Source organism: Hyla sarda, chromosome 12, assembly GCF_029499605.1.
Source record: "Hyla sarda isolate aHylSar1 chromosome 12, aHylSar1.hap1, whole genome shotgun sequence".
Taxonomy (NCBI): Eukaryota; Metazoa; Chordata; class Amphibia; order Anura; family Hylidae; genus Hyla; species Hyla sarda.
In genome coordinates this window covers 7,410,898-7,434,357 of record NC_079200.1, presented here as the reverse complement: position 1 = coordinate 7,434,357, position 23,460 = coordinate 7,410,898, and the positions used below count along the sequence as shown (strand labels likewise).

The 23,460-nt window shown below is 49.5% G+C and overlaps 1 protein-coding gene across 7 annotated transcripts in view; it reads right to left on the bottom strand.

Moving 5' to 3' along the window:
- Positions 1–23,460, bottom strand: part of LOC130296747 (phosphatidylinositol 4,5-bisphosphate 3-kinase catalytic subunit delta isoform-like) — a 113,428-nt gene that overhangs the window by 28,320 nt on the left and 61,648 nt on the right. For all 7 annotated transcript variants that reach the window (XM_056548627.1, XM_056548624.1, XM_056548626.1 and 4 more), the window contains 2 exons: positions 20,691–20,863; positions 19,270–19,379 (listed from right to left, as the gene is read on the bottom strand). In XM_056548627.1, coding sequence (XP_056404602.1) covers positions 19,270–19,379; positions 20,691–20,863 — 283 coding nt within the window. The remainder of the gene's footprint in view (positions 1–19,269; positions 19,380–20,690; positions 20,864–23,460) is intronic.

Below are 23,460 nucleotides of genomic sequence, written 5' to 3'. Positions count from 1 at the left end.
GTCGGGATATGAGGATGAGATATGAGGAGGGGATATGAGGTCGGGATATGAGGACGGGATATGAGGTCGGGATATGAGGACGGGATATGAGGTCGGGATATGAGGGCGGGATGTGAGGACGGGATATGGGGACGGGATATGAGGAGTGGATATGAGGAGGGGATATGAGGTCGGGATATGAGGACGGGATATGAGGTCGGGATATGAGGATGGGATATGAGGTCAGGATATGAGGACGGGATATGTGGTCGGGATATGAGGTTGGGATATAAGGATGAGATGAGGACGGGATATAAGGACAGGATATGAGGACGGGATATGAGGACGGGATATGAGGACGGGATATGAGGATGGGATATGAGGACGGGATATGAGGATGGGAAATGAGGACAGGATATGAGGACTGGATATGAGGTCAGGATATAAGGAAGGGATATAAGGATGAGATATGAGGACGGGATATGAGGACGGGATATGAGGACAGGATATGAGGATATGAAGACGGATATGAGGATGGGATATGAGGACGGGATATGAGGAGGAGATATGAGGACAGGATATGAGGATGGGATATGAGGAGGAGATATGAGGACGAGATATGACGGCGGGATATGAGGACGGATATGAGGACAGGATATGAGGACGGGATATGAGGTCGGGATATGAGGATGAGATATGAGTAGGAGATATGAGGACGGGATATGAGGACGGGATATGAGGTCGGGATATGAGGATGAGATATGAGGAGGGGATATGAGGTCGGGATATGAGGTCGGGATATGAGGATGAGATATGAGGACGGGATATGAGGACGGGATATGAGGTCAGGATATGAGGAGGGGATATGAGGTCGGGAAATGGGGATGGGATATGAGGTCGGGATATGTGGATGGGATATGAGGACAGGATATGAGGACGGGATATGAGGATGGGATATGAGGACGGGATATGAGGACGGGATATGAGGTCGGGATATGAGGTCGGGATATGAGGATGAGATATGAGGAGGGGATATGAGGACGGGATATGAGGACGGGATATGAGGTCGGGATATGAGGATGAGATATGAGGAGGGGATATGAGGTCGGGATATGAGGACGGGATATGAGGTCGGGATATGAGGACGGGATATGAGGTCGGGATATGAGGGCGGGATGTGAGGACGGGATATGGGGACGGGATATGAGGAGTGGATATGAGGAGGGGATATGAGGTCGGGATATGAGGACGGGATATGAGGTCGGGATATGAGGACGGGATATGAGGACGGGATATGAGGATGAGATATGAGGAGGGGATATGAGGACGGGATATGAGGACAGGATATGAGGAGGGGATATGAGGTCGGGAAATGGGGATGGGATATGAGGTCGGGATATGTGGATGGGATATGAGGACAGGATATGAGGACTGGATATGAGGACGGGATATGAGGACGGGATATGAGGACGGGATATGAGGTCGGGATATGAGGTCGGGATATGAGGATGAGATATGAGTAGGAGATATGAGGACGGGATATGAGGACGGGATATGAGGTCGGGATATGAGGATGAGATATGAGGAGGGGATATGAGGTCGGGATATGAGGACGGGATATGAGGTTGGGATATAAGGATGAGATGAGGACGGGATATAAGGATGGGATATGAGGACGGGATATGAGGACGGGATATGAGGATGGGATATGAGGATGGGATATGAGGACGGGATATGAGGACGGGATAAGAGGATGGGATTTGAGGACAGGATATGAGGACGGGATATGAGGTCGGGATATAAGGACGGGATATGAGGATGAGATATGATGACGGGATATGAGGAGGAGATATGAGGACGGGATATGAGGTCGGGATATGAGGATGAGATATGAGGAGGGGATATGAGGACGGGATATGAGGTCAGGATATGAGGTCGGGATATGAGGATGAGATATGAGGAGGGGATATGAGGATGGGATATGAGGTCAGGATATGAGGTTGGGATATAAGGATGAGATGAGGACGGGATATAAGGACAGGATATGAGGACGGGATATGAGGACGGGATATGAGGATGGGATATGAGGACGAGATATGAGGATGGGAAATGAGGACAGGATATGAGGACTGGATATGAGGTCGGGATATAAGGACGGGATATAAGGATGAGATATGAGGACGGGATATGAGGACGGGATATGAGGACAGGATATGAGGATATGAAGACGGATATGAGGATGGGATATGAGGACGGGATATGAGGAGGAGATATGAGGACAGGATATGAGGATGGGATATGAGGAGGAGATATGAGGACGAGATATGACGGCGGGATATGAGGACGGATATGAGGACAGGATATGAGGAGGGGATATGAGGTCGGGAAATGGGGATGGGATATGAGGTCGGGATATGTGGATGGGATATGAGGACAGGATATGAGGACGGGATATGAGGACGGGATATGAGGACGGGATATGAGGATGGGATATGAGGACGGGATATGAGGTCGGGATATGAGGTCGGGATATGAGGATGAGATATGAGTAAGGGATATGAGGACGGGATATGAGGTCAAGATATGAGGAGGGGATATGAGGTCGGGAAATGGGGATGGGATATGAGGTCGGGATATGTGGATGGGATATGAGGACAGGATATGAGGACGGGATATGAGGATGGGATATGAGGACGGGATATGAGGACGGGATATGAGGTCGGGATATGAGGTCGGGATATGAGGATGAGATATGAGGAGGGGATATGAGGACGGGATATGAGGACGGGATATGAGGTCGGGATATGAGGATGAGATATGAGGAGGGGATATGAGGTCGGTATGTGAGGATGGGATATGAGGTCGGGATATGAGGACGGGATATGAGGTCGGGATATGAGGGCGGGATGTGAGGACGGGATATGGGGACGGGATATGAGGGCGGGATATGGGGACGGGATATGAGGACGGGATATGAGGATGGGATATGGGGACGGGATATGAGGAGTGGATATGAGGAGGGGATATGAGGTCGGGATATGAGGACGGGATATGAGGTCGGGATATGAGGACGGGATATGAGGACGGGATATGAGGATGAGATATGAGGAGGGGATATGAGGACGGGATATGAGGACAGGATATGAGGAGGGGATATGAGGTCGGGAAATGGGGATGGGATATGAGGTCGGGATATGTGGATGGGATATGAGGACAGGATATGAGGACTGGATATGAGGATGGGATATGAGGACGGGATATGAGGACGGGATATGAGGTCGGGATATGAGGTCGGGATATGAGGATGAGATATGAGTAGGAGATATGAGGACGGGATATGAGGACGGGATATGAGGTCGGGATATGAGGATGAGATATGAGGAGGGGATATGAGGTCGGGATATGAGGACGGGATATGAGGTTGGGATATAAGGATGAGATGAGGACGGGATATAAGGATGGGATATGAGGACGGGATATGAGGACGGGATATGAGGATGGGATATGAGGATGGGATATGAGGACGGGATATGAGGACGGGATAAGAGGATGGGATTTGAGGACAGGATATGAGGACGGGATATGAGGTCGGGATATAAGGACGGGATATGAGGATGAGATATGATGACGGGATATGAGGAGGAGATATGAGGACGGGATATGAGGTCGGGATATGAGGATGAGATATGAGGAGGGGATATGAGGACGGGATATGAGGTCAGGATATGAGGTCGGGATATGAGGATGAGATATGAGGAGGGGATATGAGGATGGGATATGAGGTCAGGATATGAGGACGGGATATGTGGTCGGGATATGAGGTTGGGATATAAGGATGAGATGAGGACGGGATATAAGGACAGGATATGAGGACGGGATATGAGGACGGGATATGAGGATGGGATATGAGGACGGGATATGAGGATGGGAAATGAGGACAGGATATGAGGACTGGATATGAGGTCGGGATATAAGGACGGGATATAAGGATGAGATATGAGGACGGGATATGAGGACGGGATATGAGGACAGGATATGAGGATGGGGATATGAAGACGGATATGAGGATGGGATATGAGGACGGGATATGAGGAGGAGATATGAGGACAGGATATGAGGATGGGATATGAGGAGGAGATATGAGGACGAGATATGACGGCGGGATATGAGGACGGATATGAGGACAGGATATGAGGAGGGGATATGAGGTCGGGAAATGGGGATGGGATATGAGGTCGGGATATGTGGATGGGATATGAGGACAGGATATGAGGACGGGATATGAGGACGGGATATGAGGACGGGATATGAGGATGGGATATGAGGACGGGATATGAGGTCGGGATATGAGGATGAGATATGAGTAGGAGATATGAGGACGGGATATGAGGACGGGATATGAGGTCGGGATATGAGGATGAGATATGAGGAGGGGATATGAGGTCGGGATATGAGGTCGGGATATGAGGATGAGATATGAGGACGGGATATGAGGACGGGATATGAGGTCAGGATATGAGGAGGGGATATGAGGTCGGGAAATGGGGATGGGATATGAGGTCGGGATATGTGGATGGGATATGAGGACAGGATATGAGGACGGGATATGAGGATGGAATATGAGGACGGGATATGAGGACGGGATATGAGGTCGGGATATGAGGTCGGGATATAAGGATGAGATATGAGGAGGGGATATGAGGACGGGATATGAGGACGGGATATGAGGACGGGATATGAGGACGGGATATGAGGTCGGGATATGAGGGCGGGATGTGAGGACGGGATATGGGGACGGGATATGAGGGCGGGATATGGGGACGGGATATGAGGACGGGATATGAGGATGGGATATGGGGACGGGATATGAGGAGTGGATATGAGGAGGGGATATGAGGTCGGGATATGAGGACGGGATATGAGGTCGGGATATGAGGACGGGATATGAGGACGGGATATGAGGATGAGATATGAGGAGGGGATATGAGGACGGGATATGAGGACAGGATATGAGGAGGGGATATGAGGTCGGGAAATGGGGATGGGATATGAGGTCGGGATATGTGGATGGGATATGAGGACAGGATATGACGATTGGATATGAGGACGGGATATGAGGACGGGATATGAGGACGGGATATGAGGTCGGGATATGAGGTCGGGATATGAGGATGAGATATGAGTAGGAGATATGAGGACGGGATATGAGGACGGGATATGAGGTCGGGATATGAGGATGAGATATGAGGAGGGGATATGAGGTCGGGATATGAGGACGGGATATGAGGTTGGGATATAAGGATGAGATGAGGACGGGATATAAGGATGGGATATGAGGACGGGATATGAGGACGGGATATGAGGATGGGATATGAGGATGGGATATGAGGACGGGATATGAGGACGGGATAAGAGGATGGGATTTGAGGACAGGATATGAGGACGGGATATGAGGTCGGGATATAAGGACGGGATATGAGGATGAGATATGATGACGGGATATGAGGAGGAGATATGAGGACGGGATATGAGGTCGGGATATGAGGATGAGATATGAGGAGGGGATATGAGGACGGGATATGAGGTCAGGATATGAGGTCGGGATATGAGGATGAGATATGAGGAGGGGATATGAGGATGGGATATGAGGTCAGGATATGAGGACGGGATATGTGGTCGGGATATGAGGTTGGGATATAAGGATGAGATGAGGACGGGATATAAGGACAGGATATGAGGACGGGATATGAGGACGGGATATGAGGATGGGATATGAGGACGGGATATGAGGATGGGAAATGAGGACAGGATATGAGGACTGGATATGAGGTCAGGATATAAGGACGGGATATAAGGATGAGATATGAGGACGGGATATGAGGACGGGATATGAGGACAGGATATGAGGATATGAAGACGGATATGAGGATGGGATATGAGGACGGGATATGAGGAGGAGATATGAGGACAGGATATGAGGATGGGATATGAGGAGGAGATATGAGGACGAGATATGACGGCGGGATATGAGGACGGATATGAGGACAGGATATGAGGACGGGATATGAGGTCGGGATATGAGGATGAGATATGAGTAGGAGATATGAGGACGGGATATGAGGACGGGATATGAGGTCGGGATATGAGGATGAGATATGAGGAGGGGATATGAGGTCGGGATATGAGGTCGGGATATGAGGATGAGATATGAGGACGGGATATGAGGACGGGATATGAGGTCAGGATATGAGGAGGGGATATGAGGTCGGGAAATGGGGATGGGATATGAGGTCGGGATATGTGGATGGGATATGAGGACAGGATATGAGGACGGGATATGAGGATGGGATATGAGGACGGGATATGAGGACGGGATATGAGGTCGGGATATGAGGTCGGGATATGAGGATGAGATATGAGGAGGGGATATGAGGACGGGATATGAGGACGGGATATGAGGTCGGGATATGAGGATGAGATATGAGGAGGGGATATGAGGTCGGGATATGAGGACGGGATATGAGGTCGGGATATGAGGACGGGATATGAGGTCGGGATATGAGGGCGGGATGTGAGGACGGGATATGGGGACGGGATATGAGGAGTGGATATGAGGAGGGGATATGAGGTCGGGATATGAGGACGGGATATGAGGTCGGGATATGAGGATGGGATATGAGGTCAGGATATGAGGACGGGATATGTGGTCGGGATATGAGGTTGGGATATAAGGATGAGATGAGGACGGGATATAAGGACAGGATATGAGGACGGGATATGAGGACGGGATATGAGGATGGGATATGAGGACGGGATATGAGGATGGGAAATGAGGACAGGATATGAGGACTGGATATGAGGTCAGGATATAAGGACGGGATATAAGGATGAGATATGAGGACGGGATATGAGGACGGGATATGAGGACAGGATATGAGGATATGAAGACGGATATGAGGATGGGATATGAGGACGGGATATGAGGAGGAGATATGAGGACAGGATATGAGGATGGGATATGAGGAGGAGATATGAGGACGAGATATGACGGCGGGATATGAGGACGGATATGAGGACAGGATATGAGGACGGGATATGAGGTCGGGATATGAGGATGAGATATGAGTAGGAGATATGAGGACGGAATATGAGGACGGGATATGAGGTCGGGATATGAGGATGAGATATGAGGAGGGGATATGAGGTCGGGATATGAGGTCGGGATATGAGGATGAGATATGAGGACGGGATATGAGGACGGGATATGAGGTCAGGATATGAGGAGGGGATATGAGGTCGGGAAATGGGGATGGGATATGAGGTCGGGATATGTGGATGGGATATGAGGACAGGATATGAGGACGGGATATGAGGATGGGATATGAGGACGGGATATGAGGACGGGATATGAGGTCGGGATATGAGGTCGGGATATGAGGATGAGATATGAGGAGGGGATATGAGGACGGGATATGAGGACGGGATATGAGGTCGGGATATGAGGATGAGATATGAGGAGGGGATATGAGGTCGGGATATGAGGACGGGATATGAGGTCGGGATATGAGGACGGGATATGAGGTCGGGATATGAGGGCGGGATGTGAGGACGGGATATGGGGACGGGATATGAGGAGTGGATATGAGGAGGGGATATGAGGTCGGGATATGAGGACGGGATATGAGGTCGGGATATGAGGACGGGATATGAGGACGGGATATGAGGATGAGATATGAGGAGGGGATATGAGGACGGGATATGAGGACAGGATATGAGGAGGGGATATGAGGTCGGGAAATGGGGATGGGATATGAGGTCGGGATATGTGGATGGGATATGAGGACAGGATATGAGGACTGGATATGAGGACGGGATATGAGGACGGGATATGAGGACGGGATATGAGGTCGGGATATGAGGTCGGGATATGAGGATGAGATATGAGTAGGAGATATGAGGACGGGATATGAGGACGGGATATGAGGTCGGGATATGAGGATGAGATATGAGGAGGGGATATGAGGTCGGGATATGAGGACGGGATATGAGGTTGGGATATAAGGATGAGATGAGGACGGGATATAAGGATGGGATATGAGGACGGGATATGAGGACGGGATATGAGGATGGGATATGAGGATGGGATATGAGGACGGGATATGAGGACGGGATAAGAGGATGGGATTTGAGGACAGGATATGAGGACGGGATATGAGGTCGGGATATAAGGACGGGATATGAGGATGAGATATGATGACGGGATATGAGGAGGAGATATGAGGACGGGATATGAGGTCGGGATATGAGGATGAGATATGAGGAGGGGATATGAGGACGGGATATGAGGTCAGGATATGAGGTCGGGATATGAGGATGAGATATGAGGAGGGGATATGAGGATGGGATATGAGGTCAGGATATGAGGTTGGGATATAAGGATGAGATGAGGACGGGATATAAGGACAGGATATGAGGACGGGATATGAGGACGGGATATGAGGATGGGATATGAGGACGAGATATGAGGATGGGAAATGAGGACAGGATATGAGGACTGGATATGAGGTCGGGATATAAGGACGGGATATAAGGATGAGATATGAGGACGGGATATGAGGACGGGATATGAGGACAGGATATGAGGATATGAAGACGGATATGAGGATGGGATATGAGGACGGGATATGAGGAGGAGATATGAGGACAGGATATGAGGATGGGATATGAGGAGGAGATATGAGGACGAGATATGACGGCGGGATATGAGGACGGATATGAGGACAGGATATGAGGAGGGGATATGAGGTCGGGAAATGGGGATGGGATATGAGGTCGGGATATGTGGATGGGATATGAGGACAGGATATGAGGACGGGATATGAGGACGGGATATGAGGACGGGATATGAGGATGGGATATGAGGACGGGATATGAGGTCGGGATATGAGGTCGGGATATGAGGATGAGATATGAGTAAGGGATATGAGGACGGGATATGAGGACGGGATATGAGGTCGGGATATGAGGATGAGATATGAGGAGGGGATATGAGGTCGGGATATGAGGACGGGATATGAGGTTGGGATATAAGGATGAGATGAGGACGGGATATAAGGATGGGATATGAGGACGGGATATGAGGACGGGATATGAGGATGGGATATGAGGATGGGATATGAGGACGGGATATGAGGACGGGATAAGAGGATGGGATTTGAGGACAGGATATGAGGACGGGATATGAGGTCGGGATATAAGGACGGGATATGAGGATGAGATATGATGACGGGATATGAGGAGGAGATATGAGGACGGGATATGAGGTCGGGATATGAGGATGAGATATGAGGAGGGGATATGAGGACGGGATATGAGGTCAGGATATGAGGTCGGGATATGAGGATGAGATATGAGGAGGGGATATGAGGATGGGATATGAGGTCAGGATATGAGGACGGGATATGTGGTCGGGATATGAGGTTGGGATATAAGGATGAGATGAGGACGGGATATAAGGACAGGATATGAGGACGGGATATGAGGACGGGATATGAGGATGGGATATGAGGACGGGATATGAGGATGGGAAATGAGGACAGGATATGAGGACTGGATATGAGGTCAGGATATAAGGACGGGATATAAGGATGAGATATGAGGACGGGATATGAGGACGGGATATGAGGACAGGATATGAGGATATGAAGACGGATATGAGGATGGGATATGAGGACGGGATATGAGGAGGAGATATGAGGACAGGATATAAGGATGGGATATGAGGAGGAGATATGAGGACGAGATATGACGGCGGGATATGAGGACGGATATGAGGACAGGATATGAGGACGGGATATGAGGTCGGGATATGAGGATGAGATATGAGTAGGAGATATGAGGACGGGATATGAGGACGGGATATGAGGTCGGGATATGAGGATGAGATATGAGGAGGGGATATGAGGTCGGGATATGAGGTCGGGATATGAGGATGAGATATGAGGACGGGATATGAGGACGGGATATGAGGTCAGGATATGAGGAGGGGATATGAGGTCGGGAAATGGGGATGGGATATGAGGTCGGGATATGTGGATGGGATATGAGGACAGGATATGAGGACGGGATATGAGGATGGGATATGAGGACGGGATATGAGGACGGGATATGAGGTCGGGATATGAGGTCGGGATATGAGGATGAGATATGAGGAGGGGATATGAGGACGGGATATGAGGACGGGATATGAGGTCGGGATATGAGGGCGGGATGTGAGGACGGGATATGGGGACGGGATATGAGGAGTGGATATGAGGAGGGGATATGAGGTCGGGATATGAGGACGGGATATGAGGTCGGGATATGAGGATGGGATATGAGGTCAGGATATGAGGACGGGATATGTGGTCGGGATATGAGGTTGGGATATAAGGATGAGATGAGGACGGGATATAAGGACAGGATATGAGGACGGGATATGAGGACGGGATATGAGGATGGGATATGAGGACGGGATATGAGGATGGGAAATGAGGACAGGATATGAGGACTGGATATGAGGTCAGGATATAAGGACGGGATATAAGGATGAGATATGAGGACGGGATATGAGGACGGGATATGAGGACAGGATATGAGGATATGAAGACGGATATGAGGATGGGATATGAGGACGGGATATGAGGAGGAGATATGAGGACAGGATATGAGGATGGGATATGAGGAGGAGATATGAGGACGAGATATGACGGCGGGATATGAGGACGGATATGAGGACAGGATATGAGGACGGGATATGAGGTCGGGATATGAGGATGAGATATGAGTAGGAGATATGAGGACGGGATATGAGGACGGGATATGAGGTCGGGATATGAGGATGAGATATGAGGAGGGGATATGAGGTCGGGATATGAGGTCGGGATATGAGGATGAGATATGAGGACGGGATATGAGGACGGGATATGAGGTCAGGATATGAGGAGGGGATATGAGGTCGGGAAATGGGGATGGGATATGAGGTCGGGATATGTGGATGGGATATGAGGACAGGATATGAGGACGGGATATGAGGATGGGATATGAGGACGGGATATGAGGTCGGGATATGAGGTCGGGATATGAGGATGAGATATGAGGAGGGGATATGAGGACGGGATATGAGGACGGGATATGAGGTCGGGATATGAGGATGAGATATGAGGAGGGGATATGAGGTCGGGATATGAGGACGGGATATGAGGTCGGGATATGAGGACGGGATATGAGGTCGGGATATGAGGGCGGGATGTGAGGACGGGATATGGGGACGGGATATGAGGAGTGGATATGAGGAGGGGATATGAGGTCGGGATATGAGGACGGGATATGAGGTCGGGATATGAGGACGGGATATGAGGACGGGATATGAGGATGAGATATGAGGAGGGGATATGAGGACGGGATATGAGGACAGGATATGAGGAGGGGATATGAGGTCGGGAAATGGGGATGGGATATGAGGTCGGGATATGTGGATGGGATATGAGGACAGGATATGAGGACTGGATATGAGGACGGGATATGAGGACGGGATATGAGGACGGGATATGAGGTCGGGATATGAGGTCGGGATATGAGGATGAGATATGAGTAGGAGATATGAGGACAGGATATGAGGACGGGATATGAGGTCGGGATATGAGGATGAGATATGAGGAGGGGATATGAGGTCGGGATATGAGGACGGGATATGAGGTTGGGATATAAGGATGAGATGAGGACGGGATATAAGGATGGGATATGAGGACGGGATATGAGGACGGGATATGAGGATGGGATATGAGGATGGGATATGAGGACGGGATAAGAGGATGGGATTTGAGGACAGGATATGAGGACGGGATATGAGGTCGGGATATAAGGACGGGATATGAGGATGAGATATGATGACGGGATATGAGGAGGAGATATGAGGACGGGATATGAGGTCGGGATATGAGGATGAGATATGAGGAGGGGATATGAGGACGGGATATGAGGTCAGGATATGAGGTCGGGATATGAGGATGAGATATGAGGAGGGGATATGAGGATGGGATATGAGGTCAGGATATGAGGTTGGGATATAAGGATGAGATGAGGACGGGATATAAGGACAGGATATGAGGACGGGATATGAGGATGGGAAATGAGGACAGGATATGAGGACTGGATATGAGGTCGGGATATAAGGACGGGATATAAGGATGAGATATGAGGACGGGATATGAGGACGGGATATGAGGACAGGATATGAGGATATGAAGACGGATATGAGGATGGGATATGAGGACGGGATATGAGGAGGAGATATGAGGACAGGATATGAGGATGGGATATGAGGAGGAGATATGAGGACGAGATATGACGGCGGGATATGAGGACGGATATGAGGACAGGATATGAGGAGGGGATATGAGGTCGGGAAATGGGGATGGGATATGAGGTCGGGATATGTGGATGGGATATGAGGACAGGATATGAGGACGGGATATGAGGACGGGATATGAGGACGGGATATGAGGATGGGATATGAGGACGGGATATGAGGTCGGGATATGAGGTCGGGATATGAGGATGAGATATGAGTAAGGGATATGAGGACGGGATATGAGGACGGGATATGAGGTCGGGATATGAGGATGAGATATGAGGAGGGGATATGAGGTCGGGATATGAGGACGGGATATGAGGTTGGGATATAAGGATGAGATGAGGACGGGATATAAGGATGGGATATGAGGACGGGATATGAGGACGGGATATGAGGATGGGATATGAGGATGGGATATGAGGACGGGATATGAGGACGGGATAAGAGGATGGGATTTGAGGACAGGATATGAGGACGGGATATGAGGTCGGGATATAAGGACGGGATATGAGGATGAGATATGATGACGGGATATGAGGAGGAGATATGAGGACGGGATATGAGGTCGGGATATGAGGATGAGATATGAGGAGGGGATATGAGGACGGGATATGAGGTCAGGATATGAGGTCGGGATATGAGGATGAGATATGAGGAGGGGATATGAGGATGGGATATGAGGACGGGATATGTGGTCGGGATATGAGGTTGGGATATAAGGATGAGATGAGGACGGGATATAAGGACAGGATATGAGGACGGGATATGAGGACGGGATATGAGGATGGGATATGAGGACGGGATATGAGGATGGGAAATGAGGACAGGATATGAGGACTGGATATGAGGTCAGGATATAAGGACGGGATATAAGGATGAGATATGAGGACGGGATATGAGGACGGGATATGAGGACAGGATATGAGGATATGAAGACGGATATGAGGATGGGATATGAGGACGGGATATGAGGAGGAGATATGAGGACAGGATATGAGGATGGGATATGAGGAGGAGATATGAGGACGAGATATGACGGCGGGATATGAGGACGGATATGAGGACAGGATATGAGGACGGGATATGAGGTCGGGATATGAGGATGAGATATGAGTAGGAGATATGAGGACGGGATATGAGGACGGGATATGAGGTCGGGATATGAGGATGAGATATGAGGAGGGGATATGAGGTCGGGATATGAGGTCGGGATATGAGGATGAGATATGAGGACGGGATATGAGGACGGGATATGAGGTCAGGATATGAGGAGGGGATATGAGGTCGGGAAATGGGGATGGGATATGAGGTCGGGATATGTGGATGGGATATGAGGACAGGATATGAGGACGGGATATGAGGATGGGATATGAGGACGGGATATGAGGACGGGATATGAGGTCGGGATATGAGGTCGGGATATGAGGATGAGATATGAGGAGGGGATATGAGGACGGGATATGAGGACGGGATATGAGGTCGGGATATGAGGATGAGATATGAGGAGGGGATATGAGGTCGGGATATGAGGACGGGATATGAGGTCGGGATATGAGGACGGGATATGAGGTCGGGATATGAGGGCGGGATGTGAGGACGGGATATGGGGACGGGATATGAGGAGTGGATATGAGGAGGGGATATGAGGTCGGGATATGAGGACGGGATATGAGGTCGGGATATGAGGATGGGATATGAGGTCAGGATATGAGGACGGGATATGTGGTCGGGATATGAGGTTGGGATATAAGGATGAGATGAGGACGGGATATAAGGACAGGATATGAGGACGGGATATGAGGACGGGATATGAGGATGGGATATGAGGACGGGATATGAGGATGGGAAATGAGGACAGGATATGAGGACTGGATATGAGGTCAGGATATAAGGACGGGATATAAGGATGAGATATGAGGACGGGATATGAGGACGGGATATGAGGACAGGATATGAGGATATGAAGACGGATATGAGGATGGGATATGAGGACGGGATATGAGGAGGAGATATGAGGACAGGATATGAGGATGGGATATGAGGAGGAGATATGAGGACGAGATATGACGGCGGGATATGAGGACGGATATGAGGACAGGATATGAGGACGGGATATGAGGTCGGGATATGAGGATGAGATATGAGTAGGAGATATGAGGACGGGATATGAGGACGGGATATGAGGTCGGGATATGAGGATGAGATATGAGGAGGGGATATGAGGTCGGGATATGAGGTCGGGATATGAGGATGAGATATGAGGACGGGATATGAGGACGGGATATGAGGTCAGGATATGAGGAGGGGATATGAGGTCGGGAAATGGGGATGGGATATGAGGTCGGGATATGTGGATGGGATATGAGGACAGGATATGAGGACGGGATATGAGGATGGGATATGAGGACGGGATATGAGGTCGGGATATGAGGTCGGGATATGAGGATGAGATATGAGGAGGGGATATGAGGACGGGATATGAGGACGGGATATGAGGTCGGGATATGAGGATGAGATATGAGGAGGGGATATGAGGTCGGGATATGAGGACGGGATATGAGGTCGGGATATGAGGACGGGATATGAGGTCGGGATATGAGGGCGGGATGTGAGGACGGGATATGGGGACGGGATATGAGGAGTGGATATGAGGAGGGGATATGAGGTCGGGATATGAGGACGGGATATGAGGTCGGGATATGAGGACGGGATATGAGGACGGGATATGAGGATGAGATATGAGGAGGGGATATGAGGACGGGATATGAGGACAGGATATGAGGAGGGGATATGAGGTCGGGAAATGGGGATGGGATATGAGGTCGGGATATGTGGATGGGATATGAGGACAGGATATGAGGACTGGATATGAGGACGGGATATGAGGACGGGATATGAGGACGGGATATGAGGTCGGGATATGAGGTCGGGATATGAGGATGAGATATGAGTAGGAGATATGAGGACGGGATATGAGGACGGGATATGAGGTCGGGATATGAGGATGAGATATGAGGAGGGGATATGAGGTCGGGATATGAGGACGGGATATGAGGTTGGGATATAAGGATGAGATGAGGACGGGATATAAGGATGGGATATGAGGACGGGATATGAGGACGGGATATGAGGATGGGATATGAGGATGGGATATGAGGACGGGATATGAGGACGGGATAAGAGGATGGGATTTGAGGACAGGATATGAGGACGGGATATGAGGTCGGGATATAAGGACGGGATATGAGGATGAGATATGATGACGGGATATGAGGAGGAGATATGAGGACGGGATATGAGGTCGGGATATGAGGATGAGATATGAGGAGGGGATATGAGGACGGGATATGAGGTCAGGATATGAGGTCGGGATATGAGGATGAGATATGAGGAGGGGATATGAGGATGGGATATGAGGTCAGGATATGAGGTTGGGATATAAGGATGAGATGAGGACGGGATATAAGGACAGGATATGAGGACGGGATATGAGGACGGGATATGAGGATGGGATATGAGGACGAGATATGAGGATGGGAAATGAGGACAGGATATGAGGACTGGATATGAGGTCGGGATATAAGGACGGGATATAAGGATGAGATATGAGGACGGGATATGAGGACGGGATATGAGGACAGGATATGAGGATATGAAGACGGATATGAGGATGGGATATGAGGACGGGATATGAGGAGGAGATATGAGGACAGGATATGAGGATGGGATATGAGGAGGAGATATGAGGACGAGATATGACGGCGGGATATGAGGACGGATATGAGGACAGGATATGAGGAGGGGATATGAGGTCGGGAAATGGGGATGGGATATGAGGTCGGGATATGTGGATGGGATATGAGGACAGGATATGAGGACGGGATATGAGGACGGGATATGAGGACGGGATATGAGGATGGGATATGAGGACGGGATATGAGGTCGGGATATGAGGTCGGGATATGAGGATGAGATATGAGTAAGGGATATGAGGACGGGATATGAGGACGGGATATGAGGTCGGGATATGAGGATGAGATATGAGGAGGGGATATGAGGTCGGGATATGAGGACGGGATATGAGGTTGGGATATAAGGATGAGATGAGGACGGGATATAAGGATGGGATATGAGGACGGGATATGAGGACGGGATATGAGGACGGGATATGAGGATGGGATATGAGGACGGGATATGAGGACGGGATAAGAGGATGGGATTTGAGGACAGGATATGAGGACGGGATATGAGGTCGGGATATAAGGACGGGATATGAGGATGAGATATGATGACGGGATATGAGGAGGAGATATGAGGACGGGATTTGAGGTCGGGATATGAGGATGAGATATGAGGAGGGGATATGAGGACGGGATATGAGGTCAGGATATGAGGTCGGGATATGAGGATGAGATATGAGGAGGGGATATGAGGATGGGATATGAGGTCAGGATATGAGGACGGGATATGTGGTCGGGATATGAGGTTGGGATATAAGGATGAGATGAGGACGGGATATAAGGACAGGATATGAGGACGGGATATGAGGACGGGATATGAGGATGGGATATGAGGATGGGAAATGAGGACAGGATATGAGGACTGGATATGAGGTCGGGATATAAGGACGGGATATAAGGATGAGATATGAGGACGGGATATGAGGACGGGATATGAGGACAGGATATGAGGATGGGGATATGAAGACGGATATGAGGATGGGATATGAGGACGGGATATGAGGAGGAGATATGACGGCGGGATATGAGGACTGTTACGCCGAGCGCTCCGGGTCCCCGCTCCTCCCCGGAGCGCTCGCTTCACTCTCTCCGCTGCAGCGCTCCGGTCTCGTCCTCTGACCCGGGGCGCTGCGATTCCGCTGCCAGCCGGGATGCGATTCGCGATGCGGGTAGCGCCCGCTCGCGATGCGCACCCCGGCTCCCGTACCTGACTCGCTCTCCGTCTGTTCTGTCCCGGCGCGCGCGGCCCCGCTCCCTAGGGCGCGCGCGCGCCGGGTCTCTGCGATTTAAAGGGCCACTGCGCCGCTGATTGGCGCAGTGGTTCCAATTAGTGTGTTCACCTGTGCACTTCCCTATATCACCTCACTTCCCCTGCACTCCCTTGCCGGATCTTGTTGCCTTAGTGCCAGTGAAAGCGTTCCTTGTGTGTTCCTTGCCTGTGTTCCAGACCTCCTGCCGTTGCCCCTGACTACGATCCTTGCTGCCTGCCCCGACCTTCTGCTACGTCCGACCTTGCTTCTGCCTACTCCCTTGTACCGCGCCTTTCTTCACGCATGAAGAGGTTCGCGGATAAGAAAAGAAGAGCTCCCCCCGTTTTTTCCCCTGGAGACAAGGTATGGCTCTCCGCTAAATATGTCCGCTTCCGTGTCCCTAGCTACAAGTTGGGACCACGCTATCTTGGTCCTTTCAAAATTTTGTGTCAAATTAATCCTGTCTCTTATAAACTTCTTCTTCCTCCTTCTCTTCGTATCCCTAATGCCTTTCACGTCTCTCTTCTCAAACCACTCATCCTCAACCGTTTTTCTCCCAAATCTGTTCCTCCCACTCCTGTTTCCGGCTCCTCGGACGTCTTCTCGGTCAAGGAAATTTTGGCTGCCAAAAAGGTCAGAGGGAAAAATTTTTTTTTAGTAGACTGGGAGGGTTGTGGTCCTGAAGAGAGATCCTGGGAACCTGAGGACAACATCCTTGACAAAAGTCTGCTCCTCAGGTTCTCAGGCTCCAAGAAGAGGGGGAGACCCAAGGGGGGGGGTACTGTTACGCCGAGCGCTCCGGGTCCCCGCTCCTCCCCGGAGCGCTCGCTTCACTCTCTCCGCTGCAGCGCTCCGGTCTCGTCCTCTGACCCGGGGCGCTGCGATTCCGCTGCCAGCCGGGATGCGATTCGCGATGCGGGTAGCGCCCGCTCGCGATGCGCACCCCGGCTCCCCTACCTGACTCGCTCTCCGTCTGTTCTGTCCCGGCGCGCGCGGCCCCGCTCCCTAGGGCGCGCGCGCGCCGGGTCTCTGCGATTTAAAGGGCCACTGCGCCGCTGATTGGCGCAGTGGTTCCAATTAGTGTGTTCACCTGTGCACTTCCCTATATCACCTCACTTCCCCTGCACTCCCTTGCCGGATCTTGTTGCCTTAGTGCCAGTGAAAGCGTTCCTTGTGTGTTCCTTGCCTGTGTTTCCAGACCTTCTGCCGTTGCCCCTGACTACGATCCTTGCTGCCTGCCCCGACCTTCTGCTACGTCCGACCTTGCTTCTGCCTACTCCCTTGTACCGCGCCTATCTTCAGCAGCCAGAGAGGTGAGCCGTTGCTAGTGGATACGACCTGGTCACTACCGCCGCAGCAAGACCATCCCGCTTTGCGGCGGGCTCTGGTGAAAACCAGTAGTGGCTTAGAACCGGTCCACTAGCACGGTCCACGCCAATCCCTCTCTGGCACAGAGGATCCACTACCTGCCAGCCGGCATCGTGACAAGGACGGATATGAGGACAGGATATGAGGACGGGATATGAGGACGGATATGAGGACAGGATATGAGAAGGGGATATGAGGACGGGATATGAGGTCGGGATATGAGGATGGGATATGAGGTCGAGATCACACCTACCTCTGAGCGGTCACCGGGATGGAAGCGTCAATAAAGTACGATGCTATATGCATAACCACCTATCCCAACAAATGTTATCATACAGTATACGCCACACAGTGTACACCAGCAAGGACTCCTGTCTTTTACATGAGTCCCTACTTCTGCAATTCACCCAAAACAAATCACAAAAAAAATCGAAATTTAGGAGGGAAAGACAAATTTTTGGGGAACCTCGGATGGAATCGAATGAGTTCACAATGGACTCGCTCACCAGTTTTTGTTTGTTACTTGTATGTTTCTTACCATCACCGCTCTTAAGGATGATTCCGAAATGGCTCCCACCGTGTACGTCTGTGTTAAAAACCAGGAGAAGGGGCTTCACTTTAGAGTTGGTTAGACTGCAGCGCTCCTCACTGCCAACAAAGAAAGAGACCGGAGGAGAATGTAACAGGGATCGGCACAGGGGCGTCTCCAAAACCAGAAGAAATATCAAGACTGAATTCTGCATTTACTGCACTCACCAAATATCTACAGTCTATTCTCAGATTAAAGGGGTACTCCGCCCCAGACATCTTATCCCCTATCAAAAGGATAGAGGCACCGTTGCTGGGGACCCCTGCGATCTCGGCTGCGGCACCCCAGATATCTGGTGCATGGAGCGAAGTTTGCATGACTGTCGGGTGACTGGCGATGCGGGGCGGAGGCTTGTGACATCAAGGCCACGCCCCCTCAATGCAAGTCTGTGGGAGGGGGCGTGACGACAGTCACGCCCCCTCCCATAGACTTGCATTGAGGGGGCGTGGCCGTGTCGCCACGTGCTTCCATCACTGCACCCAAAGCTCTAAACGAACGTTGGGTGCAGCAGGGACCCCCCCCCCCCCCCCCCCCGCGATCAGACATCTTATCCCCTATCCTTAGATGTCTAGGGGCGGAGTACCCCTTTAAAGGAAAACATTTTTTATATATTTTTGTAAATCAACTGGTGCCAGAAAGTTAAACAGATTTGTAAATTACTTATTTTTAAAAATCTTAATCCTTCCAGTACTTATAAGCTGCTGTATGTTGCACAGGAAGTTAGTTCTTTACTTTTTGAATTTCCTTTCTGTCTGACCACAGTGCTCTCTGCTGACACCTCTGTCCATGTCAGGAACTGTCCAGAGCAGGAGAGGCTTTCTATGGGGATTTTCTCCTACTCTGGACAGTTCCTAAAATGGACAGAGGTGCCAGCAGAGAGCACTGTGGTCAGACAGAAAGGAAATTCAAAAAGAAAAGAACTTCCTGTGGAACATACAGCAGCTGATAAGTACTGGAAGGATTGCATTTTTTTTAATAGAAATAATTTAAAAATCTGTTTTTCTGGCACCAGTTGATTTAAAAAACAAAATGTGTTCCAGTGGAGTCCCCCTTTAAGGCAAAGTATGTCTGTTCTACATTTGTTTTATTTCCCATTAAATTACCGTAAATGGAAAAATACTTGACAATTCACCTGTAGTTTTTTAACACAACAGTCGCCCAATGACAGCGATGTCGTCCACATAGAATTCTGAGGTAAGAATGAAGATGTTTTCCTGCTGCGGAATCCCACTGACATCTATAGGAGGCAGCGGCAAAGCGGATTCTGCCCGATGTTTCCTTACAGTATCGGATTGTGTGGACTTTGGCGCAGACTGACCCAGCGGGTAAGTTGTCCATCCCCCGAGGTCTGAGCGGTAGTGTTTACTCACCACAGGTTAGTCAGGACGACCTTAGGGTCCAGGGGGCTACAAAAAAAGGACAGATGGCCGGAATACTTTTCCAGCTTCAGCCGCTCCTGTAGCGCCATTTTTAGTTCTTCTTTTCTCACGTAGTTCATGTGCACAAACTTATATAGGGCCCCCATCCTATTCACGGCCTGGACCTGAGAGAAAGATCAAAGTGGAGGTCACATTTAGGGCCCGTGGACAAAACTATGTTACTTTATACTGACCTGTCACAGGTTTAAAGGGGTACTCCGATGGGAAAAAAAATATTTTTAAATCAACTGGTGCCAGAAAGTTAAAGGGCTACTCCGGAGGAAAACTTTTTTTTATTTTTTAAATCAACTGGCTCCAGAAAGTTACACAGATTTGTAAATTACTTCTATTAAAAAATCATAATCCTTCCAGTACTTATTAGCTGCTGAATACTACAGAGGAAATTCTTTTCTTTTTGGAACACAGAGCTCTCTGCTGACATCACGAGCACAGTGCTCTCTGCTGACACCTCTGTCCATTTTAAGAACTGTCCAGAGTAGGAGAAAATCCCCATAGGAAACATATGCTGCTCTGGACAGTTCCTAAAATGGACAGAGATGTCAGCAGAGAGCACTGTGGTCGTGATGTCAGCAGAGAGCTCTGTGTTCCAAAAAGAAAAGAATTTCCTCTGTAGTATTCAGCAGCTAATAAGTACTGGAAGGATTATGATTTTTTAATAGAAGTAATTTACAAATCTGTTTAACTTTCTGGAGCCAGTTGATTTAAAAAATAAAAAAAAGTTTTCCACCAGAGTACCCCTTTAAACAGATTTCTAAATGACTTCTATTAAAAAATCTTAACCCTTCCAATAATTATCAGCTGCTGTATGCTCCACAGGAAGTTGTGTACTTCTTTCCAGTCTGACCACAGTGCTCTCTGCTGACACCTCTGTCCGTGTCAGGAACTGTCCAGAGCAGGAGAGGTTTGCTATGAGGATTTACTTCTAATCTGGGCAGTTCCTGACATGGACAGAGGTGTCAGCAGAGAGCACTGTGGTCAGACTGGAAAGAAGTACACGACTTCCTGTGGAGCATACAGCAGCTGATAAGTACTGGAAGGATTAAGATTTTTCAATAAAAGTCATTTACAAATCTGTTTAACTTTCTGGCACCAGTTGATTTGAAAACATTTGTTTCCACCAGGGTACCCCTTTAATGACGCCCAGGAACCAGTTGGTAATAGAGAAAGAGCTTTGTAACCAATGTAGAGGGAGCAGCAAGAGTCTAAAACAATGTTTCCCAACCAGGGTGCCTCCAGCTGTTGCGAAACTACAATTCCCAGCATGCCCGGACAGCCGTTGGCTGTCCGGGCATGCTGGGAGTTGTAGTTTTGCAACAACTGGAGGCACCCTGGTTGGAAATCACTGGTCTAAAAGATGGAGAAGACTCATCTGCGACCCCATGATGTCATCACTAAGGGGCTTTCCAGGTAGGAAGCCATATTAGCTCTTCGGTTTAAAGGCAGATACTCCCTCTGTCAATGACGGTCACATGACCATGGAGCGCCATCCCACCGTAATGGGACCGATGGAGTCACTGGAAACCCGAACCCAATCTCCAGGAGATGCAGCCGTGATCCATCCAGAAATATAGGCGAGATAGCGGTAGGCACCAAAACAGATGGAGCATGGAGAGAGTATTCAGTATAACAGCTAGGGGGCGCTAATGTGGGCTGCAACCTGCAAAATCTCTTTAATCAGAGGAGTCGGGAACCGAGCAAAGACCCCGTGTACAGTCCCAGGCACAGACTTTGTGATTAAAAATGGTAAAGAATGAAAGATTATCGGAGATACATATAATTTATACAGCATCCGACCCCGGCCAGGAGCGAAAAAATTATAAAGCAAAAATTCGGAAATTATTCTTCACCATTCAACCCGTCTAATATATACATGTACTCAAAAATAGTTGGTGATCAGTGAGATGTTCAGTGTCCTGTTCTTGGTGATCAGTGAGATGATCAGTGTCCTGTACTTGGTGGTCAGTGAGATGATCAGTGTCCTGTACTTGGTGGTCAGTGAGATGATCAGTGTCCTGTACTTGGTGGTCAGTGAGATGATCAGTGTCCTGTACTTGGTGATCAGTGAGATCATCAGTGTCCTGAACTTGGTGATCAGTGAGATGATCAGTGTCCTGTACTTGGTGATCAGTGAGATGATCAGCGTCCAGTACTTGGTGGTCAGTAAAATGATCAGTGTCCTGTACTTGGTGGTCAGTGAGATGATCAGTGTCCAGTACTTGGTGGTCAGTGAGATGATCAGTGTCCTGTACTTGGTGGTCAGTGAGATGATCAGTATCCAATACTTGGTGGTCAGTGAGATGATCAGTGTCCTGTACTTGGTGATCAGTGAGATGATCAGTGTCCTGTACTTGGTGGTCAGTGAGATGATCAGTGTCCAGTACTTGGTGGTCAGTGAGATGATCAGTGTCCAGTACTTGGTGGTCAGTGAGATGATCAGTGTCCTGTACTTGGTGATCAGTGAGATGATCAGTGTCCTGTACTTGGTGGTCAGTGAGATGATCAGTGTCCAGTACTTGGTGGTCAGTGAGATGATCAGTGTCCTGTACTTGGTGATCAGTGAGATGATCAGTGTCCAGTACTTGGTGGTCAGTGAGATGATCAGTGTCCAGTACTTGGTGATCAGTGAGATGATCAGTGTCCAGTACTTGGTGGTCAGTGAGATGATCAGTGTCCTGTATTGGTAGTCAGTGAGATGATCAGT